Source organism: Bombus pascuorum, chromosome 5 (assembly GCF_905332965.1).
Source record: "Bombus pascuorum chromosome 5, iyBomPasc1.1, whole genome shotgun sequence".
In the NCBI taxonomy this organism is placed as follows: Eukaryota; Metazoa; Arthropoda; class Insecta; order Hymenoptera; family Apidae; genus Bombus; species Bombus pascuorum.
This window is the reverse complement of record NC_083492.1, coordinates 8125907-8152607: the sequence shown is the minus strand read 5'-3', so window position 1 is coordinate 8152607 and position 26701 is coordinate 8125907. Positions and strand designations below refer to the sequence as shown.

General features: G+C 42.5%; 1 protein-coding gene and 1 pseudogene across 1 annotated transcript in view; one reads left to right on the top strand and one right to left on the bottom strand.

Annotated features, from left to right (window-relative positions):
• Positions 1-25872, top strand: part of LOC132907192 (uncharacterized) — a 131334-nt pseudogene extending 105462 nt beyond the window's left edge.
• The window catches only part of LOC132907226 (uncharacterized), a 180710-nt gene that overhangs the window by 148004 nt on the left and 6005 nt on the right, over positions 1-26701 (bottom strand). The window contains exon 2 of the mRNA XM_060960106.1: positions 16819-17020. Within this exon, the coding sequence (XP_060816089.1) occupies positions 16819-17020 (202 nt within the window). The remainder of the gene's footprint in view (positions 1-16818; positions 17021-26701) is intronic.

The following is a 26701-nucleotide window of genomic DNA, read 5'->3' as shown; positions in this document are numbered from 1 at the left end:
ATTCCTCGTGCAAAAGTAAGAAAAACATATAGAATAACATTTTCTGTTTGTTCTCGGCTTAGCTGCCGAGAAAATCGAGTTCGAAAATTTATCAACTGTATCCGAACACGGCTAATTTCGGATTAGACAGAATTATGGGAGCGCACGAGGTCGTATAACTGTCCGATATTTTTCACACTCTTTTTGTTTACACGTGCTCTTACGTCGTTGCCACTGTATTCCTATATACTCGAACAAAACCTGGATTACGGGAATGTAGAATTTTTCGATCAAAAACGACCAAATCTCATCGCAGTTCGCTTATCCATTCCTTTGAAGTTTCTTCCCTATTTCAATTCACGATCTTATTTTGCGAGAAGCTTCACGATATTTTTCGAATATTAACTGAAATCGTATAGTTCGCTGTAATGTCCTGCTAATGTAATTAAACGCTCGTTCTCCATGTTCCTTTTCGGCTGTTGACCACGGTCTTGATCGCCAGCAAACCGACGCCACGGTCGACAGATTTTCATTTGATTTGACCGGACCACCTACGGTGAATGCTCTTATTGGATTACGTGCAAGCGATTTTGATCGGTGCTTTGAACTTGACGCGATCTAATTGCAGCGCGATCGCTATCGCGAGTCAAGCTTGGTAAATTTGCTTCAATTTTCTTCGATCTTACTATTTAAACGAGATACGAGATACGAAACGTGGGAATAGATGGTGCAATATTTATGATACCAAAGTAAACCCGAAAATTAATCCCAAAATAAAGCTAAACGACGCTTAAATGTAAATAATATCACGGTACGGCTATGTTTCCTCGGACTGGATTTCCGTTTCTATTTTCTACATGCGGAAGTGGCTACGTCCATTGTCAAGCAAAATTAGAGTAGGTAACCGAGGTAAATAGCGTCGAGACAAGTTTGTTCCGCCTCCTACGTCGGTCGACAGACAAAATAACCGCGTCTCGAGGGCGAATGCAAGCGGAAACAGCATGGTTGCCGCGAGTTGATCGGTGAAGTGTAACACGTATCCATAAGTCATGAAGTTGGGGCACTTTCAAACGACCCTCGACAAACTGAACGAGCGTTGACACGATGTAAAAGACGCGGGAACACGAGTATTTGCTTCGGCCGGTCCGGCCTTTGCTCTTTCCCCGATTTTTCCTCCGCTTTTTCTTCCTTTTCAAATCCTCAAACTCTAGTCTCGTAGTTTTCATCGTGCGGATTCTCGATTTTCTATTTTTCTTTCGACTTCCGTTAATTATCGCGAAAAAATTCTCTCTTGGATTTCCGTTTGATTTTTTAGTTGATTCGCCCTGCTCCGAAAAGACGAAAATGTAAAATTACCGTGTGCGCAACTCTACGGTTTAATAATTGCTCCGTCGGGATTTTTCCTCCCTAGTTAGAACGGTTTATTTATTTCTGTTGCTTTTTCAAATTTTATTAGGGGATTTGTTATTTTCTTCGAGCGTAATCAAATCGCCGGGAACGAGGCCGCACCGCGCGCATTTTATCCCAGGTCGTGCCGCTGCGTCACGGAATTGAAAAAAAATACTCCGGGCTGCTTGGATACAAATTATAAAATACGCGCATAAAACGACAAATGGTACAGAGGAGAAACGAAATTTATTTCATATCTATTCTTTCCCATTTATTCTTGGAAATATCGAGCGTCCTGCGTTACACGGATAAAAGAATCGAAAGCCGAGGGGATACGCTTTACCGTACTCAAAAATCACAGAAAAATTACCACGTTGACTTCTTCGTTCAAGAAAACGACATACGTAACGAAGAAATGGAATCTTACTTAAATTACACGATACCAATACACTTAAGACGCGGTTGAGACACGCGTGAAATTAAAAACACATCTTTCACCCGAGATATTAAAATCCTATTAAAAATAGATATCCTCAGACTTTCGAACGAGAATGTATATCCCGAAGAAAAATGATATTCCATTCACCCATTCGCTATTCTATTCTTTTCTTCGATTTAAACGACGAAGGAATCTAAGAGCGTTTCCTAGGACACGATGGAAATGTTTGCCGCCAATTTCACCGAGCAGTGGAGAGCCGGGCTCTCGCATTACTTGCAAATGTCCATCGAATGAATTCAAGAGGGTCGAAAGAGCCCTCTCGAGCCTTCGTTCCTCTATTTTTGTTTTTATCTGCAAATCAAATTAACCGACGAGCCCCCCAGCATAATGTTAGCGCAGAGCAGACCGTCGTTCCATTCTTTATCCGTCTTATTTCCTCGCTGCACGCGGAGTTCACCATCCTACGGAGAAGAAACCGTATCCGAGTGATGTACGATCGTCGTCAGATTCCGTCTGAACGTCTAACGATTCGGAACGAGCGCATTGAACTTTGTAATCATCTGCCCTCTACTTCGTTAGAACGGAATGCCTCGAATGGCATTCGCGTTGATATTATAATCGGGTGATTCTTCTCAAAGTTTAATTCTGCGAATGGAGCTGCATACCACGTATAAAAGTCCGCGATAGCCTGGATTAATATCGTCGTCGGAATTACGGTAATTTAAATCGTCGTTAACCTAGGAATATAGAGCAGTTCGAGACAATGACGGTAGATTTAAAGTAACGTCCGAGTTGATAAAGCTTTGTAATAGAGTGGATTAACGTTAAAGTATGTTTCTCTGGGGCACGGAAAAAGCATCTGACGGTTTTTTAATACTAGAATTATCGGAGTGTTTATAGCGACCCGTTTTCTTAATCTTTTACTTTTTATAGATGTTGAGAATTTCGGATCTTAATCGCCGAAATAAAAGTAAAGGAGCACTTAGCTTACACTTAGAATTCATATTAAAATACTTTTAGATTTATTTAATAAACGATTTCCAGGATCTTCGTCGATACACATTTGCACGCGTTTCGGTATCTTCTATACCACACTGCCAACGGAACAGTTACATTCGTCTGCTTTCCGAGACACCGCGCACACGCATACTTGCGCACACTCATATTCACATACGCGTGTCGCTATTACGCGGCCAATCTAGTCTAGCAAACAAAATTATACGTATCTCAATAATAGAAATTTTTTAAATCAGATAGTGGCGCATTTTGCAGAACTCGAACGATCGTTTTTATCAAATATACCTGGCTTTAAAACAGCCTCTATTTCTTGTATCAGATACTTTTTCATTTATCTTCCACTTTGGTTTCTTTGATCGGTAAATTTCACGTCTTAGTCGTTGGTAGTTGTAACGTTAAAAAGACGCATCGTAGAGGGAAACGCAAAGATCTGTTGTCTCACAGCGATGGGATCTACGTGGGAAATTAATGGACAACGCTACTCCTTGAGGATGAAATTAGTTAAATGTCCACCGTTCCGTTGAATACGCTCGTTCAACCTGTCCAGGATAGATAACGTAACGCGTCTCTCGGGTCTTCGCGAACAATTGTGAATTCGTTCTTTTACCCCATTCAGACTTGCCTTGTTGTTCGTACACCTTACGTTTCGACCAAAGTGAGAGATTACCGGCGCCGGAAACACGTTATCGAGAATTCCATCTCGACTAAGCTCCTAAGGAACAGGGAACGTGATAGTGGCTAGTACTACAGCGACGCTAATCGAGCTGATTAGGGATTCAATTTTGAAAACCGTTGTGTGTTTCTGGCGCATCCTGTAGTAGTCTACGTTATTTATTTCTAAGGTCTGCGTTGGTATAGGCTCACGTCCGTTCAGTTTCACGTTGATGTTAATTTACAGTAGTGTAAGTCAACGCTAGGGTAGGTTTTCGTTAACGGAGGTTTACGGTAGATCGACTGAGAGTTGGCGACCAGCCACAGTGGTACGAGTCAACGTTCGCGTAAATTCTCATTAGCGTGTGTCAACGCTACCGTGGGGCTATGTTAGCAATATTTCATAGTACCATAGAAGAGTTACGTAGCAGTTGAGTTCGATGTTAACCAAGGTCTAAGTTAGCGTAGATTTACGATTGAAATTAACGTTAACCTAGATTCGCAGTAGTTTAGGTCAACGGTGTCGCAAACCCGCGGTAATCTATATCGGCGTTAGTAAAGATCTACGTTTGCATATATTTACCATAAATTAGGCGATCTATCGGTCTAGAAATATAGTAGTTGGGATGAACGGAGATTTACGTTAACGCGAATTTACTTTCATAATACATGGGATAAAAATTCCTTTCTAACATCGGCAAGATCACCGACCGATTTAAATAACGCGTTATCAGAGGATAACAAGGGAGAAGCGAACGAAGAACGAGTAATAAAGTTGAAATCGGTCGGGCAGCTTGGCATGCGCTCGCAAATAGCAGGATTAAAGCGGTAGCGAATCGTCGCGCGATATTTTACCGCGTTAACCACGAGCCTCTGACGAATCGCGAGCATTATCGGTAATTGCAAACGCGATCAACTTAGTCACTGCACGCAGTTAAGCGATAGCTTTTCATATGTAGCTTTTGTCACTTCTGCAACCATCCCTCGCGATCAAGTGGAGGATATTTTATATTTATATCGTACAAAGACAATCGAGAGATTTCGTACGTGTTTGCGAGTTGTGAAACGAAAGAATGTTACGAATCATTGGCTTTACGAATTCTATCGAATCGAATTATGTTATAAATTATGTTTTAGTTAGGAATTGGAATCGATATTGTATGCGATACGCTTAATGTACTTGATTGAAATTTGATGCGAGGGGATTATATCTGAGGCATGGTCGATTAATTTGCAGATATATTCCAAATTCTAGACCGTATATTCCAGAAGTAACCTACATGCTATCAATGCGTATAATTCACATATTCTCCCTGTGTGTAGCCTAAATGATCTAAATTTCACTCTTAGAACAGCCATACATATCACTCTGATGAATTTTTTCCTCGGTATTTTTTATCTTCACCGATGAATTTCAGAAAATGAAAATCTGTTCGTAAAATATAATAATAAATAAAATATGAAAATACCGGTCCGCTTTATTTCGTTGCTAACATAAAAGGAAGGAAAATAAAAATGAAAAATCCATATGCTCCGTTTTGCTACGAGAGCAAGTCAATTGGATTTCGCGTATTCCCAGCCGACATGAATATTTAATTCGTATTCCTCGAATCGATTATTCGCGATATCCATGGGATTTCGTCGATTACAATGACAACGTTGTATCTACTCCGACAAAATACACGATCGAATTCATACGTTAATACGATCGCGGTATATAACTTTCATTAATGCCAGCCCGACCGAGTGACCGCGTGGAAATACGCGACAGGAAAAATATTCGACGCGCTTCTGCTCTTCTCTTTCTCTCTCTCCCCCTCTTTCTCTCTCTGCCACTGTCCGACGCACAATAGGCTAAAACGTCGTTCCGGTGATTAACCGTACGCTATTTCGACGACGAATTTGCGAATCGAATTTATCGAATTCGAGGCTGGCCAACGGCGAACAATGAATCGTATTTTGCCGCAAACTAATTCGAACGATTGCTACGTCCCGCGAATGTTTGTCGATCTTCGACCAAGGTTCCGACACAGTGCATCCAGATTATATTATTATGCGTGAAACGTGTGTTCAGCGCTGATGTTCGGTTTCATAGCTGTGAATTTAGTTTATCGTAGGGTGGAAGTGGCGCGTACACGATGCTGTTGTAGACTTCCATTGCCTCTTGGTTGAGGTAAGTACGGATTTAAGGGTAAGCCAGGTGTAGATTAGACTAAGCTTGGGTTGCTTCTAGTTCCGAAGATGGTGGGTAGGGATTAACCTAGACCTGAGTTACCTCCGAGATGGGTTAAGCAGGGGTTTGAGTTTGCGTAACATTGAAGCAATCGTGGTTGAGTTGCATTTCGATCAGTGTAGACTCGTGATAACGTTGACTTAGTCTACCGCAAATCTGGGTTATCATATGGTTTCCTGAATTTAGGTCTGCGTCGTCGTTGGTCTGCGCTACTGCGAATCAACGATCCGTGCTCGCGTTAACGCGTTAACGAATACTGTGAATCTACGTTGACGTGGACCTACTAACTATCATTAGTTTGTAGTATTACTAAATTAACTCAGAGTTCGCCTACGTTACTCTTGTCTATACTGAATTTTTCTAAACGAATCCCACGTCAATGTCGACCTTATACTACTGCGAACATTTGTATCCCTGATCCAAGTTACCAAGGCACTGTGAATTTTCCTGAATAATCCTGAATAATTCACCTATACTAGACGCGGATATTCATTGTCGCATCCCTAATCTAACCTATTAAGCCTTTGCGAATTTTCCTAAAGGTAGCCCTACGTCGTAATTGACCTTTACTACTGCGGATATTCAGTAACGTATCTCTAATCCGGCTTACCAACTGTGAATTTTCCTAAACATAGCCATACGACATAATTGACCTATGCTACCGCGGTTATTCATTAACCTACCCCTAGTCGAATTCGCTAAGCCTTTGTGAATTTTCTCAAAGGTAATTCTACCTTATGATTGACTCGTACTACTGCGAATATTCATTAACGGCTAGCTAATCCGGCTTAGTAAGCTGCTGTGAATTTTCCTAGACGTGGCCCTACGTTATTATTGACCTGTACCACTATAGATAATCGTTAACGTATTCCTAATCCAACGCACGTTATTCAAAATCTAAACTATCGCGAATTAATCCACGTTAAGTCAGACTTATGACAACGTAGTTTAAAACACCTAAACGACGATCTGTTTTTCATTTGCATCGTTCGAGAACCAGGTACGACGCGTTACGAAAACACACGTACGCGCGTTCGAACAGCGTGAAAAATTGGAAAATAGAATTGCTACGCGAGCTGAATGCGCCGATTTCGAACGGATGACACTTTTCACGAGCAAAGTTTTAATCGCGAACTCCGCCGACCGATTCTCGCTACTCTGTCCACGTTATCGTCTCTTTATCGTTCGTTCTATCGTCACTCATCCGGGAACAAATAACCAAGGAAAAAGCTTCGTCTCATAATACGTTGCTAACGAAATTATTTCCCGATAAATCCATTGAGTTTCCACACCGTTGGGATCGATAAACGAGTGAAATATGAATATCCATGAGCGATAAGACCGGAACGAAGAGGAAAATTCACCGTGGAGGACTCGCGGTGGTCCTCGAGCTCTGTTCGATTTTCCTCCGGGATTGCCAGAGGTGAGGATGAATTTTTCAAGTGGCCTCCGCGTCTCGAGGAACACTCCGGCACCGCTCGACGATTAAACGCGTCTGTCAGGCGCCACGGTTGCTCGCTTGTCTTTTTTACGCACCTCCGTTTCTCGTCTTTAGGTACGTTCTTTCGACGAAATTTTGATTCTTTTTTATTCAAATTCCGTGGATTTGCATAATCGCGAAGAAGGATACTTTAATTTCCATAATGAAAATTATGCTACGGTAGCTTGTTTAATTTTACTTTCTGAGGAGAAACGCGCTATGAAAAATATCGAGCCAAGCACTTGGTGCGAACACGTTGCAATTAGAGAGTCGCCGCCGGTTGGACGCGCGCAGGCTTCGGATAATCGTTCTTTCTAAAATCGTTGTTTTACGTTAAAAAGGAAAAGCAAAGAAGGAAAGAAGGAGAAAATACTGGTTTCGGATCGGAGCAGGTTTGATTCCTCGGTTCCCATTATTCCGCCGCGATTTTTCCCGTGTCTCGAAAACGCTCCACGGTTTCCAATGGATCAAAGACACGCGGCGAAAAAGCGGCCGGATTGAAAAGCAGCTCGGACAACGGAGGCTTAATAAAGGGGCTGCCGATGAGGAAAACACAGGAACCGGGGAAAACATGGGGGCAAGGGAGGCTGAGCGAGAGAAAAGAAACGCCGAGCATCGATCCGTCCACTAATTAATGTTCCATGGACGAAGATTCGAGCGCGGATTGGTCGCCAAAGAGAATCGTTGCGGAGTCCGCGTTACGGGGAATTCCGCGGTTTCCCGTCGGAATGCCATGCAGGAAGTTCGTTTGCTCGGAATTTTTAGTGGTCCGCGTGGAATCGAACCTGTGCAACGGTTGTAACGTACGGTCGACTGTTTTCGCAACTCTTTGGATTATCTCACAGACTGTCTGCATAAACTCTGATAGTGTATGGCGAGTATTTTGATAGTAAAACTCCATTTATGCGAACTCCGTTTACCCCAACTAACGTTGTCGCGGTACTCGGTTTACATTTGGAATGCGTCACTGAACTTTTATTATCCAACTGCGGTTCGCTCGATGTATCGCTTATATGAATTAATATTTCTGTCTCGGTACTACTTACAAATTTCAGTCCAATTTAATTTCACTTTCGTCTTCGAACGGGTAACAAAATTCAGTTATTCCGTTTATCCGAGCTCCGCTCATACGAACCACTTTCCGTTTACCGTCTGTTATACGAGCTGAGTCTCTTTATTCGAACTATGCTTGTACGTACTTTCAATTAGACGAACGCGAATTCCGAAATCGTACACGTCCGCGTGCTTTGTCTAAGCTGACATATAATTTCACGCAATTTGTGTCGAAATCGTTGTTCAATCTCAGTTACCCCAATGTGGATCTCTATTATCGAAACTCATAGCGGTTGATGGGGGATAGCAAGAGAGTCCATATTATCCGAAATATTTCGTTCGTTTCGGATAAAAGAAATTATACCGTACATGAAAATTAGCTCCGATTATACGAACCTATAAACAGCGGAGAAAAGAGCAGCCAATGGACACGTATTATCCGACTGATCCAGTTACTCGTGACTATGTCGTATAAATAGAGCTGTATCGGATTCGTGTTAGATGCTTCGAGGTTTCTATCGGTGCTTTAACACCGACCAAGGCAAAAAATATTCCTCAATTTTGAGGTTCGTTGGCTAGAAACTATCTTCAGAGAAAATTCTCCAATCCTTTCGTCGCTTCTAACTTCTACCCAATTCTCTTAAACTTCTGATTTCTACGTAAAATTCCACTGATCCAGTTAACAGGAGAATTCTAACCAGTCGAAAACGAAGAGAACCAAATAGAAAGTTTCTATCGGTAATTTAAAATAGATCAGATCGTAAAATATTTCTCAATTTGAGATTCGTTGCCTCTGAACGATATCCAAAATTGTCGAATCTTCCCATCAACGTCTAATTTCTACGCAAAATCTCGATAAACGTTGTTACGTCGGCCGGACCTCACATCGCGGACGTATGGCAGCCAGATGTCCGCATATCTTTATTGCGTACCCCTGAAGACGCTCGCGGACTGACTATAAATCTCAGAAAAGTCCTTCGCATCAAAGAAAGGCCTTTTCACGAAAGCGTTTTCTAAGGTTTCTGGTTCGCATCTGAAAAACACGCGAAAGCTAATTTTGCACACGCGCGATGCTTCCTACTCCCAACTCTCTATCGAGGGCGGCTAAGACCCTTCCTAGTCCATCCATAGTCTTACTAACCAATAGAAACAATTTCTATTACCCTCACTTCTCCAGCCAAAAACTCATCAACAAATCAGATGATTCCGTGCGTTAGACACACCCTTCCTTAGCTCATCTCCGACACAGCATCGTCACTTTCAAGTTAGTTCGTCTTCGTCGTCAAATCAGTCAACACGTCTACAACGGTCGCTCAGTCCAACGAACTCACTGAGAAGCATCGTAAAGTCGCAATCGAACAGTCTAACTCATCAGTCGCAATATAACATTCTAACTAATCAGTCGTAGTCGAAAACTCTCTGTACGGTCGCATCCAAATCACTCGCATTGTACAAGGTATAACTCGAACATTCTAGTGGTAACTTCCGATACTATTAAGACCAATACTTTCTATAAATTGTAAGTGTTACTCTAATATAAATATATATATATATATATATTTGCTCCATATAAATTTCATTCTGTCATTAAATGTGTTCCATATAAATTTCACATTGTTATATAAAGTTATTCCAACTTTCCTCGTCTGACGATTAGACGCTTCCCGCTATTCAGTGCTTGGAAGTTTCCAAAGTCTCGTCTTGGTCAGTCTGATTTAGTGAGTGATTTCCACTTGTATATATATATATTCTACAACCGTAGAATAAGTTGCATTCATTGAATCACCCCGGTTATCCTAAACGAAACACGGGGAGCGACCATTTCGCGGCGTCGATTAGCCGAATCGTAGCGAGAATTTACGCCTCTCGCTGACGCGTTCCCTCAAGACCGCGTCTCTCCGCGAACGGTCGTAACAAACGTATTAACAGAAGAATTCCGATCAATGGAAACGCTTTTAGTCGATGATTAAACACGATCCAACGATTCCTCGCAAGGATTCGGAAATTTTAGCAACGGCTCGCTGGACTTCCGGTTTCGAAGGTACGCGGCGAGCGATTCGAGGCATTTCGCACTGCGTTCCAAGCGGTTCACGGCGTTTCGAGGTCACCGATGGCCAGAGGTGTTGCGTAACTCTCTGCCAATAGGCAGAGTCGGTCCGTAGCCATCGTCAACTTTGTTGCGCGCTGCCTCGACGCCGATCGATCGATTATTTATCCGGTCGGCGCTCGTCTCGGCTCACCGAGAACCGCGACGCATTACGCGAAACGTTCCACGGTTTGCCGGCGTGGAACCCGGAATTTTCATCGGGCTTATCGATCCGCCCTCGAAAATGGAACACGCGAAAGTCAGCCAGCTTCGAAGCGATCGCAACCTGGCAAAACGTTCCTTCCACGGTGATGGGGTACCGTTTCCTGTGATTCGGTCAATTCAACCAACAACCGGAAGCGGAGCGACTCGTCACCGAGATATTTCCTATGTACCAAGAGATTTGCGTACAGCGAGTTTTTCTTCGAGAGAAATAATTTTGTCAGGATGTTTGTCAAAAAACAACGATGTATCTGATACGATCGTATCCTCGCTTGCGTAGTCGTAACTTTAGTCTTTCGCGAAGATTCTCTAGTTGCCGGTGTTGGATTTTAGATTTTAGAGTCACTCGTTTTGTCCTACTTACGAATGACCCTGAAACAAATAATTTTGTTTAAGGTCGGTGAGTGTGACCAGGCACGACGTTATTTCTTAAAACACTGGTATAGACGGACAGAGCGATCGCTGAATCGCCGTAGCGAGGGAGATGAAGATAAGGACGAAGATGATGTTGAAGATAGGTTAGCAAGATGGAGATCTTTAGCTCATGCTGAGCGCGAAGGATATTTTCGTGAGGATCGTAAAGGGTCAGACGAAGGGTGTATGGACTTGTAGATTGGATTAAAGTATCGAGATGATTGTCGGCGTTGAAGGGATGCGCGCCGTCTGGTCCTTATCCGATCCTAGCTGAGACCGTCCCAAAGTCCATACAAACAGTTACACGTAGGCGTGCAGCTAAATTTAGTCTGCAAGAAAATCGCGTGGAAATTATCGCAATTATTAAATTTTGATTACCATCGGATATTATTGAAATTCACGCTAGAGTCGAGTGTTATTCTGCGATATTGGAAAATTGAGAATTTATTGCCAGTGTAACGAATCGGAAATTTGTTAATCGAATTAACCTTAAACGAAAATCGTTATTTGAAAATTAAAATTCGAACTGGCTGGATGAATTTTCGAGGATATTAATCAATCGGGGAATAGGCGGTACTGGAAGCGAATTTCTCAAACGTCGGCCAGACTCTTCCCACTATCGAGCCGGCTATACTTCATCGGAACGGATTAACGAGGCCCGAGTAGCTTGCTGTGTTTTAACGCGATTATCCGCAAGTTCTCAACCTAGCTATCTACCGTGGCCATAAGCTCCATCCGTCTAATAACGCGGACAGGAATTTGAAAATACGCGAAACTCGCTTAGAAAATCTCAGTTCCATCGACTTGCCAAGGAAAGTTACCTCTTGATGGAAATAATAATGAATGATTCATGGTGTATGAATATTATGTTCATATTGGGTCGTCGATTAAATTCCTTTAACATTCAAAGAACATTTTTCGATATTAAAGGAACGTCGACTCGTCAGATGTCCTATTAGAACGTTAAAATTCACGTAACGTAACATTTTCGAGCAATTACATACAAATAACGAACTAATCTTAATTACAAATCTTTAATGCTCTTCGATGATCAGTTCAAGATTTATTCCAAAATTATTCCCTTCGATCTTTCTCTTAACACGTTTGTTAAGATAACATTGAATTAAAATCAATTTTTAATGGAGAGGTTTATTAATTAAGTCCGCTCGACGTGAGTTAAATTGGTTTCTATCTATAAAATAAATACAATTGTTTGTACGAACGGTCTGTAATTTGTAATATTATTATTTATTTAATACACAAGTAATTATTGTATTAACATATACTGTATATACTTTAAAATAAGTCGTACCACGGTCGTCGCGTATTTTTAGAAAATATGTTAAATCGAGCAATATAACAAACGTCGATTCGCTTCTCCTGCCCGCGATGTTTAAAAAATTAAACACGTCTGTTCTAAGTGTTCCATCAATAACGCGTTAATCTGTCCTGGTGGATTTCCACTAGACGCTACTTCTTGCAACGGCTTGAAAAATTTACAAAAATTTCTCATTGACCATTAAGCGAGCACTGAAAAGTGATGAAAGCGTGGTGGATCTTTGAGGTAACGAAAGAGAGTCCCTGTGGGACTTTCGAAGATTCACGAGGACCGTGAACGAAGTTTCCCCGCGAGTTTCCCGAGCTTTCTAATGCGATTTACCTTCCCCTTTGCTCTGGCAGAAGTTTTCAAATTCATTAGATGGCGTAAAATTATGCATCGTTTAATAAGCGTCTGTACACGTGTTACACCGAAGTTCTTCCCAAGCTTGGGAAAGCTCGAACGTTCGAAAGGTCTTTCAGACGCCTAGCGTTGAACGCCGAGGATCGTTAGAGTTTCAATATTTACGATGTAGCTGCTCTCGGAAAAACGAAGAAGAGGGTGACTCGCTTGAGTTATTAAACCGGCTGACGACGAACAGCTGACAATCCGGCGCGAAAAATAATAATCGGGTCGGTGTGTAAAAATGGAAGAAAAATGGAGTGAAAGGAGGTGAGACTAAGATGAGCGAGAAAAATTCGGAAAGACCGGGGACAGAGAAAGGACAGAACCGCGAGAAATACAGGCTATTAAATTAAGAGGAACGACACGGAAGGAAAAAGAGGCGAAAAAGGCGAGAAAGTTGCGGATGGATGAGAAACAAACACGGTCGAGGTGCCACCGCCAAATATTTGAGGTTTTCGTTTGTCAACGTTTGAGCTCGCCGAGACCAACGGCGGCGAAAAGAAGTTGTTTGACTATATACGAAGAATCGTAAAAAACGGAAAACGCAAAACGGTGGAGAGTCAGCGCGTAAAAGAGAAAAGCGTGGAAAAAAATCAGAAAAGGTTCAAAGCGAGCCGGGACAGCGTGTAATGCAAAATGTTACGAGCTCCCGCGACTTCCCACGTGGGAAATAGAAAAATGCTCGCGCGAAAGCGCACCAGGGAAAAGGAAGTTATGCAAACGGCTAGGCGAAAGAGGAGGGAATGGCCGATGACGGGCACCGGAAACCGAAGCGTGAAGACCAAGTTTACGCTTCCTCGAGCGCTCAATATCGGATACTCGTCTCGAGAGAGGCTTTCGTTGTTAACAAAGAGACTCTGTCGAAGTTATGCAATAATTACTGCGCAGTTTCTGGGGTTAGAAAGCGAAAGAGAGAGACAGAGAGAGAGGAACTTTTGAGCAGATCCAGTGTGTTGGAGCTGCAGCTTACTCCCCGTAGCCCTTCATCGCGAATTCGCGCTTTAACCGAACGGCTGGCGCGTATCCAAACGCAAAACGCGAAATTTCGCGGTAATTTGCCGAGGATTTTCTATCGGCCGTCTTCAACGACCCCTCTCGACGCCTGGATCTCGTCTGTTGCACCGTGATTCAATTAATTGCGACGGTGCTACCTACGTAACACCCTTGAAACCTTTAGAAATCAGCGTGCCGTGTTTACGAAACAGTCGAACCACAGAGAAGCGCGAAATTAAATAATTACGCCATGTTTCGATACGGGATAATTAATTGTTCCACGTTCGAGTACAGTGTTATATTTTTCGCGTGCCGCGTGGCTCGACGTTGCGGAGTTTTCTGAAGACTCTTCACGCCCGTGGTTCGCCTGTTGCGCGTCGATTTAACTAATTGGCAAAATATTTGCTACAGAGCGTCGTTTCCAACTTTTACAAATTGGCATTGCACACGTTCGAAAGGAAACGCGCGGCAAATCATAACGTTTGTCGATTAACACATCCGGGAGAATCTCCAGGATTCCCATCTCCTATGACGACAGAAATTGAGGAGAAATTCTTGTACTTGGTTTTACTTGAAGATAGCCAGGACACGCGTTACATCGTTGAGAGATACCAAACAATAGTTACGTCGATATATGTAGCTGATAATCGAACGTATCAATGGAACAAGATACTTTCCACCTTATGCGTCGTATCTTTTCGCAAGTTCCACGCCTTTATGGAATTTTATCGAATCTAAGAGATTCCGCGGGGTCTTTAAAATTTTTCCTTTTCACTCGTGCCACTAATTGCGCGTTCTCGCGCCCCGTGTCCGCAGAGACCGGTTGGAAAAAGAGGAACAGTAGAAGCGGCGAATTTTCCAGACTCGAAGTTCCCACGACCTTTCCCTCCCTTGAGGCGGAATTTTAATTTCGCCGCTGCGTCGGGCAAATATAAAAAAAAAGAGACGCGGTTTAGACAGCCACTTTCGCCAGTTTCAAAGAGCAAGTCCGAGATAAATATTTGCTGTACTCGACATTGCCGAGTGGAACTCGCGAGAAATAAATTACCGACCGGCCGCGATTAACTCGCCGTTAATAAGTACCAACTCGCTTGTGTCGATAGTCCTGGCGGCGATAGCCGCGCCGCTAATTATTCGCCCGCTGCCACCGTTGATTAACAATTAATCGGTTACCCTGGTTGGATCCATCGCCAGATTCTTCCGATCGATAGGAAAAGGATGTTCGTGGGACATCTAGAACGCGTGCTTAAGTTCTCGTCTTAATTGTTAATAATTACCGATACACAAGGTTTGTCATAGTTGATGGCACGTTGATTATGATTGTACATAATTGCAATAATAGGGCAACTCTGGACCGTGGTCATTATACGAACGTTATCGTATCTCGAGATAGCTCGTTCTGTGTGGGGAAGCGAGTTAAATTAACACGCTGGCTGCGACGGTGGTCATCGGTGACCCGCGTGTAACTAAACTTTGAAGTACGATCAAAATAAGATGAATCTCGCGGGCTAAAAAATTTTCAACGATACAAATAATCCAAGTAATATCGTATAAAAAAACTATATATAATAACATTTTACAATCGACGTAAAATATATAAAATTGGCGTGTTAATGACGTTTGTGTATGCCACTATCCGTGTTACGATTGACTCGATACTACGAGAAAAAGAAGAGATCGAGTCGCAGAAAATGACATTTTGGTTGCGAGGAAAGGAACTCGAGCGGCTGCCAAACGATAACGATCGGCACTTTGGGAACGTTTCCTACGTAAAAATGAGCAGCGCGAGCTTAAAAATTATTTACCAGCGAATCGCTTAATCGTCGCTTTCAGCCGCGTTAATTGGAGAGACGTTCACCGGAGAAAGTCGCAGCCAGGTGATTCATCGTGGCCGCCGTGACAGCGGGCGATACATTATGCCCGCGAGCAGATAATCCATTATCAGACCACTACGATCGCGATGTTCGTTTTCGACCGGACGACCGGCTCTGTTAATCGCGAGATTAATCTCTGTCCTGCCGATTTCATCCAGCCGTGGTCCACCAATTTCCTTCCTGCTGCCGTGCGATCCTTTTCATTCGCGAAAATCCTTCTTCCCGTACGTCGCTTCGACCACGCCGTTTGGAATGTTTCATAAAGAGAATTCGGGTGATAGCAATCAAATTCGTCGGCGAATAGCCCTCCGGAGGATTCTATTCGCGCTAGCCGTCGGATTTACGTTACTCCAGAGGTCGAAGGTCGTTCGACCGAGTCGGCTCGCGATTTTACGTTTCACTAACGCTCGAATATCTCTGCAAAGTACGACTTTCCGAGAGAAATATCGTTACCATTCGTGGAAACCTTCGGTGCGTTCCCGTGTCCAACTTAGTTGCTATGCCAGCGTATAACGTCTTGGGGTATTTCCCCGTAGAACCGCGTCGAAAGGTAGGCAAATGGTCGGACGCCAGATGGCGACGTAACAAATTCTATTCTCGAGAGTTCTCTCAGCCAGTCTACCGGAAAAGGTCGAAGGGAACGATGCTGCGAGAGGCGGTGCGACCCGGTCGAGCTCCAATTTTAATTCCGGCCAGCGTGTGCGGCTCGCTGACTAATTAGGTTATGCAAAACAGCTGTTACGCGCTGTCCTAACCACCAGCCATCGTTCGCCAACGTTGATTTCGGAAATTTTTTGCGCTTCCGTCATTAACGCTCCCATTGAATGTCATAAAAATACGAGCACTTTCGAAAGACACCGGTGGCCGATCGGAACGACATTTGTCCTTGATATCATGGAACGAGATATAGTAAATGTGAAATTGCTAGAAATTCCGTGAATTTTACTCTACTAATCTGCTATCTCGTCCAATGGTAGCAATCGAATTTCCTTCCGATTGGCCACCATTGGTGTCACGCGTAATAGTATTCAAAGGCGGTTCTAGCTCAATTTAGATATTCTTTTTTATCTACTCCTGTATTCGAAATCTGCGTTTGCATCAGGTTGCTTCTTCGCATCGTCGAGGGTCAGAGATAAGCTTCTGCTTGCTCGAAATTCGAGAGACAAGCTCGCGAACGAGGAAGGCGACGATAGAGATATTTCACGTTTGGGAAAAAGAAGAGGAATAGCGTTTCTATCGTGTGAATAGAATTTCAAAGGACTTACCCTTCATGCCGAGGATCAGCACCGCTGTTCCGGTGAAAGGGACACCCCCGTTCGAACGATCCTTGGTCGATCGGGCTTCTCGCCCTACCAGCCACACGCTCGGCCAGCAGCTTTCAAATTTCACGATCACTGGCGATCCCGATTCGATCGCAACACCGCGCACCAACGATCTATCGACGATTTCAGGAACATGAAACACTGTCTGCAAAGAAGGGAAAACGATCGGTTATCGTAAGCGCTTCTAACTCTTTCGTTATGCGCTGACTTGGCTCGAATAGCTGTTATAGAATACGACTATACACGCCGCCCGGTATTATACATCCGAACAATAGAATTACAATGGTGATACAATGGCACGCAGTGGTGGTGTTCCATTTAAATTGTTCTCCGTGAATATCTTCAAAATTGTTGAATACATCGGCGAATGTTTCGAATGGAAATGAAACGTTGCTAACTCTATAAGAATATTAGGATTTTATTCGTTGGACATAAAATGAAACTACTATAGAAGCTATAGAATGAATTTCGAAAATGTTAATTCCGATTCTTTGCCTGTTCTTCGACGATTCGCTCAAGACTCCCTCGCTTTTCAATCGTGCTGTTCGTGCTACGTGATATCCTACAACTTTAATGACATCACGTATGCAACACTTGTCACGCTCGGCTCGATCTCCACGCGATACCATGTATACATCGATTCTCGCGTTACGTTTGAAGAATCACTACTCCCTCGTTATCGATACTAATAGAGTTGGGACAAAACGTTCGACCTGCCACCCCTCGATCGCCACTCCATATCCATGAATTCTCATTTGCACGTCATGATCGATACTGTGAAACTGCAATAAAATTTCAATTTGATCAGAGTTCAGAATTCCGACATCAAAGTCATCATTAACACGTTGTTGACGGTATACTTTGAAACAAAGCGAATCTGACGCGCGTTTTTCGGAAACGTATCGAATGAAATAAAATGGGAAACGTCGACTCGCGTCTCGCCGTTCTCTACGTTCGCAAAATGAAAAACGTCGATTCACGTATCCGTCAACGACGTTACAGCAACGGTGTTTCGAAAACGAAAGAAACGCGGAGAAAAATAGACGAATATTCGATAAAGTGCCGTTAATCGCTGTCACGGATCTCGATTTTATTCAAATTACCCTACTTTCGTTCTTTTCGTGTCGTTGGCCAATTTTTATCCGCGATAAACGTCGGGCGCCACCCAGTTTCGTGTTCCTCCGATTAAAATGGTCGTTGGAAGCTTTTAAGCTAAATACATTGTTTCGTGGAATAGCCTGGACGTAAGTTAATGGCGGACGTAACGACGGTAGCGTTACGCAATAGCTCACTGCTCGTTCGCGCGAATCGCGTTTCCGGAGAACGAGCCCCGTTAACGCGGTCCCGATCCCGCCAACACGCAACCGCACGACTGATTTGGAATTCAAACGAAGATTAAACCTTTATGGAATTCACGCGTGGCTAGTAAACGACGGTGTAACGCAGATTCTAGAGAATTAGAATCGATTCGCGTGTTTAAATTGGAGCGTTTAAGCGTTATAGTTGCTTGCGTCGCGAAAAACGACGCGATTCGTTTGTATTACGAAGACCAGCGGACTTTGTAACGGCGAGAGCCAGCGATTTCCGAGTTTGCACTTGAAAAGTAGCATGTTTTCATTTATAGCGACAAGGAGTAGCACGTTGCGCTTTTTCGCTGCGAAAACCAGCACGTTTCGGTAATCCGTCGCGAAAAGTAGCACTGTTAGCCGAAGAAAAGGACAATCGCGTTAAATTTGTTGCCAAGCTATGTCTACCGCAAAAACAAGAAGTTGAGCGTTTCTTTGAATCGGCACGAACGTTTCCAATGGAAGAAGCGGAGTTTAATTAAATCTAAATATGAACATCGATCGATTTATTTAATCAACAATGTTGCTATACAAAAAGATGTTCAAATATTTTTATTTAGCATCGTAGGAATTTTGTAATTCGTGTACCGTACAGTATCCAGCGTTGAAACGCGTTGCTTTTTGTGGCACACAGTCGATAGTCGGGAACTTTAAATTTTAAATTAACAGAATCTAGGTGGATTAAGCGTGTCTAGTTCGTGTCGGAATGTAGAGCTGGAAGGAAAGTTTAATTTTCATAGAGTCACGCGAGCAGTAAAATCTATAAAACTATAACGAAAGAAATTTTAATCGAGCTCTGAACTAGCTAGAATTGTTTATCTACCATTGATTAGACTCATTTCTAATATTATAGGAATATATCCAGTTATTATTATTATAGCTCTGACGTTACAGTTAGTGAAGATGATTTGGCGTGTTAAAAGTGGATTAGCTTCGAGATACGTCGAATTAAAATTAGAACGATTAAGTTGTTAGTCTCGGATTAAAGGGAGTTGAAACGTTTAGGTAATTACACATAGTAGGTTATGTCGAAACAGAATGATTACGTTTTGGTGTTAGACGAGATTAGCGCATCCGGATTTCGACAAGATCCTATTAGATCGATTAATACATTCGGCTGAAAGTAAACAAATCACAATAGTTCATGTCACAGAATATTATGCTTCTCGGTAAATTTACATCGTCACGAACCCGAACTATTGTCGTAATTTATCGAAAAGTAGATAACCATTGGTCGGAAATAATCACAGAAAATTCCGATGGTGAAAAATACGGTGATTCGCGAAAATATTAGAACGTTTGCCGCAGACTGTTTTTTTTAATCCTTTCGCTTCGAGCGCCGCTTATAGGCGACGACCATACGACGACTTCTGGGTTCGGCACCTGATATATCCGGCGTCCCAATGATGCATATACAAGTGCAATCTGTAGTCAATAATATATTTTTTCGTTATCCGAAGAACATTTTATGCTGATTTTATCGATATATCGGATCAATCGCTTCTTAAGTGCCGTTTGTAGTAAAAATGATAAAAGATCCTAATCACGACACGAGTGTAAAGATTGCAATGTTGGCTTATGTATAGATCCTTGTTTCGAAATATATCGTACAGAATTACATTATTAATCTTTGCATATTAATATATTTACTAAATTCCGTTTCATAATTAATTATATTAAACATTTTATCGTAAAGTCATGTAAATATATAAATGCCTATATTACCTGTGATTTTGTAAGCCTTTTCATATTAACGATGTAAATTATACTTATCGTATTATAGCGGAGATTGTTTTATTCAGCACAGTTATTATTTGAGACTTAGGAAAACGTATATACAGCAACCACGCACGCTGTGCGTATTCCTGGCGCGCGTTTCCGTTCAGTGACAGTACTTCGGTGGACTGGACTGTCGAAGCGAAAGGGTTGATGAATACATTACGTACATTATAGGAAACTGGACACAACTATCGTGATTATGACAGTGAAATTTGAAACCAATCCGAAAATGTATATAAAAGTTGCGAGACATTTTTAGCAAGCATAAACTCGGCGAAAAATTAGTATACAGCATGAATAGTAGCTTTAAACGTACAATTTGTATTAAAGATGATCTCATGGTTACATATCGTAGCTTATACAGCGAATGATTGATTGTTCAAATACCTTGATGATCTCTGCGAAGTGTATGCTTGCGATAAATATTTTGCAACTTGCATATACATTTACAAATCCGTTTCAAATTTCATCAATGCAGGATTACCCAAATATGAGGATAGTCGTACCTCGTTGTGGTATTTGTGAAATTTTGAAACGTTTTGTATATATACATGTCGAATCATCTTTGGAAAACGGGGCGTGTAATGAGACTTGCTGCGAGTTGTCCATAGTTGTCTTATACCAGATGAATTTTACTTATGGGAAGGTGTCACAAAAGTTAACAAATGATATCGACGATTAAGTGATTGTGATATCTATGACGATGAATTTAAGTTCGATAGCGAATACACGGTCAACGGGATGACGATTGCGATTAGCAACTCGATGTACGTGTTCACTGGGCTAGTCGAATTTATCGGATTGCACACCAGTCCAAGTGGAACTGCCCTTACATACTCCTCTCCGTATTCCTCGGGTCAATCCCTGTTTTTAAGGAGAGTTATTTAATTACTTTATACCTCTCTTAGGTGCACGTCCCTGCCGTGATCGTGGCTACGTTCAGTGACCCGTTATGTCACTTCGAGCCCAAACCCACTGTCATAATTCTCGGATAATCGTAATTGACTTAACTCATAAACAGCTATTTCTCAGTTTTATTGTTTAAGTACGACTATAATAAAAAGTCTAAAGTTTTAGGGACCTTCCCAAATATTCCGAATGAAAGAGTCCGAAATTCCTTCATCTCCGACATACATATACGTATAAAGTTTCTGTACGCCAGTGTAGGTACAGGAAATGAAGATTGAAAATAACAAATTGAAAGCGTCCGATATATCCAGCAATTTGCAGTTATTATATTAAGATATCGGAAAGAGGAACGCGTCTAGAAACGTACAGAAACTTAACTTGATAAAATCGTTTTCAAATAAACGTTATTGGACCAGACTCGAGATAAAAATCAGCCGAGCGTTCTCAAAAATATACAAACATAGCTGCCACGATAAGGAGGCAAAGTTTTGGTAGAAAAGTGTCGAGGAAATCGGCGCAGCGTTGTTTCGGTCAGCAGAATTGAGCGGCACGGCGTAATGAAATTCCTTCGGGTGTCACGAGAAAGAAAGGAAACTCGACGAGGCGACCGTGGGCCGAATGATCGTGCCATTTCTGTGTCCGCGGCTTTCTACGAGATAAATTCGAGGTCTTATTCTCGGGGGTGTGCCAATTTACGGCCAGTGGTTACGCTCCGGCTTTGAGAATCGTCGCAACCTGCATCGTGTCCGAAAAAAAAAAAAAAGAAAAACGGCAGACGGAACGCTAGATGTACTTTTATTCTTCTGCTCTGCTTACCAGCATCGGAAAATACAGATTTGTTTTTTCTTCTCTTCTTTTCTTTCGAGAGCAAACAGCGACCGGGGATCAGTCGTAATTTTTGTGTTTCAAGCATAAAGTCGATTCGTTTGCTATTTTCGGTAAAAGCGTACAGTTAATACGTTACAGATTTTACGTTAGAAATACAGAGCTTACTCGTTGCAATTTTCATTGAAAACATCCAGTTGATTCGATGGAATTTTTGTTAAAAATATGAAATGACATAAAGTTCGTTCCTTGAACGTTTTGGCAAGACGTCGGAAAGGAACTTTGGCGAAAATCGCGGGGCAATGTTTTTACGATATCGTAGAGTTAGAACGTAATTAAAATCAATTTGTTGGGAATTAGCGAGGTCGTAATACGCGGCAGTAAAATTAAGTTTCTTTATGAAGGCAAACTTGGAGTAATTGTGTCTAGACAATCAACGGGGTTAATTAAGGTCTAATTCGAATACCTCGTGAGCACCTTCGTTAATCCTGATTACGTTGTATAAATCGAAAAAAATTCTAACGTTAAAAATGTCGGCTCGTCCGAAACATTTTCAACGAAGCATCTCAACCTTTCGCTCCGACTATTCTCTCAAACGGGTATCACGAATCTTCCTTAGAAAATGGCAAGGCTTCGATTCGAGTGCTCGGAATAATCTCGATCGGTCGCGTATCGAGAGAACCGATAGAGAAGCGACTCGGTCTCGGCGAGCCAACTCCGGCTCCTTTGCCCTCTCTTTGAAGGTAAATTAATTTTCCATCCGGATTGCCGCTCGTCTAGCGTGCAAATAATCCTAGACGGGGCGCGGAGGTATCGAGCGAACTTTAAAAATCCTGGGAAACAGAGCGGACGTGGCTTCGCTTCGCAACCAAACGATCCAGATTACACCGACTTCTCCATCGATTCTCCTTTTCTCTAAGAACACTGCCAACGACGCGTTCCATCGACTAGATCCAAGGGAATCCGCGGAAAATCTGATATTGCAAGCGTTTCTTGCTTTACGAGCACGCGAATCTACGAGATTAGTCCTCTATCCGTGATTTAACGCGGACAAAAGTGATAAGAACGCTGCTAAGAATGCGCTACTATCTCCATCGATTTCTACGAGTCGTTCGCCAACTTTGAAATTCGAGCAAGTCGAAATTTAACCCTCGTGTCAATTCAACGCGTTTTTCGCGTAGAAGATCTCCTTTTATGGAAAGATTGATCCGAGGCTTTGTGACTTTTATTTTTCTAACATGGAATTTAACGCGATAAAAAGGTGCGATGACATTTCTTACAGGAGAGATTACAAAGTTTGTTCGATCCGACGTTACTCTTATCAGTTCCATCGATGGCTAACTCATCGCTTTGTAATCGTTGCTCGACGATTATGCGTTCATTGTACAATCCTCTCAGAATTCAGTTAGACACGTACAGCTTTGAATATCAGAGTTTGAAGAAGAGAAGAAGAGACACCTTTTCTTCGTTATTCTCTTTGTCTTCTCTTCAGAGCTAAGAACGGTAAGATGGAAGCATCGAGAAGTAGAATACGTGCGATTGAAATTCGCTATCCCCGAAGGAGACTTATCGCGAATGCACGTAAACGACAAAGTGGAAAATCAATTATTTATCTTTTCGTTTCATCAATGTTCCACCATTGTTCCAATTTGACTCATCAGGGACAGATCAATTAGCGAAAGAGAGACACGGATGAAGGTTAATCGCGATGATTTTTATTTGAAAATTCTCTACGAGTTCCAACTTCGACCGTAGAAACAGTTCGCAACTAAAATTTCACGTAACTGGAGTTCTTAGGTAATCGGCGTTATTTCAAGTAATTTACCACTTTGAGAACTTGGCGCTGATTGGATTGTTCTCGGATGAGTTTTCTACAATTTCTCACGGAGCATCGTGTATAGTTGGAATAAAGTTTTTTAATCGCAAAGTCGCGATACTACTTCATCCCTACTATACACGAGTCGAACGAAATTTCATTCAAAATATTATATACTTGTTGTGCAAGCTCACCTGCGTAGATCCCGGCGACGTGGCTGCAGAATTCCTCGAAAATCCAAAACACGTCACAAATGCACACGACACAACGTCATAGCTCGCGATCGATTAATCCCAAAAGCCGTGGCCCAGCTTTTTAGGTGTTCAAATTTCTCATCTTTCGGTTTTAATCACCAACCTCGGCGACTTTATTCCGCCACAAGATTCACCCAGTTATTAACAGGAAAAAGTAGAACTGGCGATTACGAGTCGTCGCGATAATCCCTGTACTCGTGGGCCATGTCGTTTCGCTGGAAATTCGCGTGCTCGCAGATCCCTTGGAAACCGATCGATTCTCCCTTTAATTCCTCTCTCGCGGCCCCTTTCCTCTGGAACGCGACCGTGTTCTAATTAATTTCCTTTTTTTAGGCTGACTCCGATTCGGCGATCGTTAAACACGCGAGTGGGTCAAGGACGCGGGCTGAACTTGCTTCTTCAGCGTGCGCCAGCCGAGGATAGTCGTTAGCGGGAGGAAAGTGGAAATGCTCGCTTTCCTATCGACTGACGGCTGTTTTCGAAGAGTTTCCAAGAACCAGGGACAAGATTCGCGGTAAGCAAAAACCTTCCACAATTTTTCTTCCTTCCTTTCCCTTTTCTTCCTTCCTTTTTCACCAGCAACGGGGGAAGAATTTTCATCTCGAAAGCGGTTTATTTCCACCGTGTTAACGGACTTCTTGGCACGGCAGAATTAAAACAGTGAGCGAGAACCACTTACGCCGGAATATTTAATTTCCGGAGAAATAGCGACGTTATTTTATACGTATTTTCTTTTTAATTTAGTCAGAGAAATCTCTGGCCGCCCGATGAAAGTTCTTATCCCCGATTCCCATTAACGGTAGTTGACGAAACTCGGGAAAAAACAGGGATCGGTGTTCCGGCATGCGGAACCTTGAATTTTATTATTCAGTTAAACGAAGGTTCCCTCGTTTTCAACGCGCCGCTACGTTTTTCGACCCTAACCGTGTTATACTGTTTACACGAGCATTAAAATCACTCTGACTGAAATTAATTTGCCTGGCATTTTTCTCTAACCGTAAGAAACGATCCAATTAACACCGTCTACGAAAGCTTAAAAATCGCTGAGGAGAAAGTTTGCAGACTCGATTGAAAATTTGAAACCATCGACAATCTTTTTGGTTCGTTTCTACCGTAAACAACAAACACTGCGATTTATATTACGCAGTAAGGCCGAACAACAAATTGTACATTGCTGGAATCCTAGAATTCGTCCCAATTTCGTGGCCAAACCGCAAGATGACGTTAGACGGAGAAGAATTGGAGAGACAAAAGGGGTCAGTGAGGGGTTGGTCCGAGAAGGGTCGTCGTTCGTCCTCGACCGCGTCAACCTCGGTCGTGGAAACAAGGACACCGACTAATCGAGTTTGCCTGCGAATAATTCGTCCTTGACGCTCGACCTTTGCAAAAGATCTTAATACGAATCTGGCTTCTAAAAATGTTTTCTCAGAGATCTTTTATACAGTCGTTCGTTTAAAACTGCCTTTAACTTCCACAGTCTCATCTTTTGTACGCTCGATGAATACGATACAGTAGTTTTTGTATAAGTTATCGCACAATATCGTCGGTTTACTTATCCAGATTGTAGAACACCTTCTTCATGTTACCGCCATTTCTCTATAAACCGCTGCTCGTTTTTTATAAAGACACAACTTTCCCGCAGGATTTTTCTTCGAATCGCTATTATTTCGTCGCAGTTCTTGCATCCTTTATACCACTATCGTTTTATCCACCATACTGTCCCCTGTTTCTGTTGCTGCGCAGAAATATTTTTCATGCAACACTCGCATTATCCCCGCCTCCCGTTACTTTTATTTCGCTTTATACATGCCACGCTCTATGAATTAACCATCAGCAGTGATTTTACGGCCGTTCCGTCTATCATTCCTCTCCACTTTTCTTTTGCCTCTTGCAAACATTTTTCCTTTATCTTTCGCCGATATCTTTCTTCGTTTCTGCGTCCCATTTTCTGCCACCTAATCACCAGCGACACAACGCGTTATCGAATGCAACCAGCGAATGCAACTTAATTTTCTAACACGAATTAACGTCGCGGCACTGTTATCTTCCCAAGTTCGTAGTGATTCTTGAAAAAAAAAAAAAAAAAAATTGACGAATCTCTCGCCGCGTCGAAAGAACGAAAGGAATTTTCTTAGTAGCCGTGAAAAGACGCGAGAGGAAAAAAAAGGGGGGAGGAAAAGAGAGCATCGACTGTGAGAGAACGTTCGTTTCGACGAGGGAGTATCGCGCTTGAAAAACAGGACAGTCGAGTGCTGGAAACCGGTGATTATTGTCAAAGACAAACGGCCGAGCGATCTCGAAGGAATTCCAGCTTCAAAGAACAACCCTCCTTGAGAAATTCTCGAGCGTTCGCTTTTGATCAACGACCGTCAAGTGGCCGGAGCACGAAACGAACGCGACCGTTTCCGTTCCTCCCACCGTCGGTCGGACCACTTTCGTTTCCTTCGTCGCTGGACCGACGAAACGATCTTTCAAACGTTTCCAATGGAGTTTCTTCGTCCCTTGGAAGATACTCCATGGAAAATTCCCACGTGCGACCCTCTCCAGTTTATAAACTTCTTCCCTTTCCTCCGAACTGCTTGTTATTTTGCTTTTGGTCGAGAAATACGTGATATATTATAGAAACTAGTCGTTGCTGTTTCTGGTGAGAATTTCAAAGAAATCAAGAAAAACTGAGATTTGGAGTTTCCTCGGCGCTTGGAAAACGTTCGATGGAAAATTTCCACGAGCGTCTGATTTTTCTCAGAGATTTCTTTCTTCTTCTTTTTCTGCTTGTCATTTCTTTTCTCTTCCTCAAGAAATACATAGATCGAGGAAATTTCATAGCCTTCTATTTCTGGCTAGAATTCCAAAAGAATCGGAGAAGGGATAGATTTGGAGTTTCTGCGCCCCTTGAA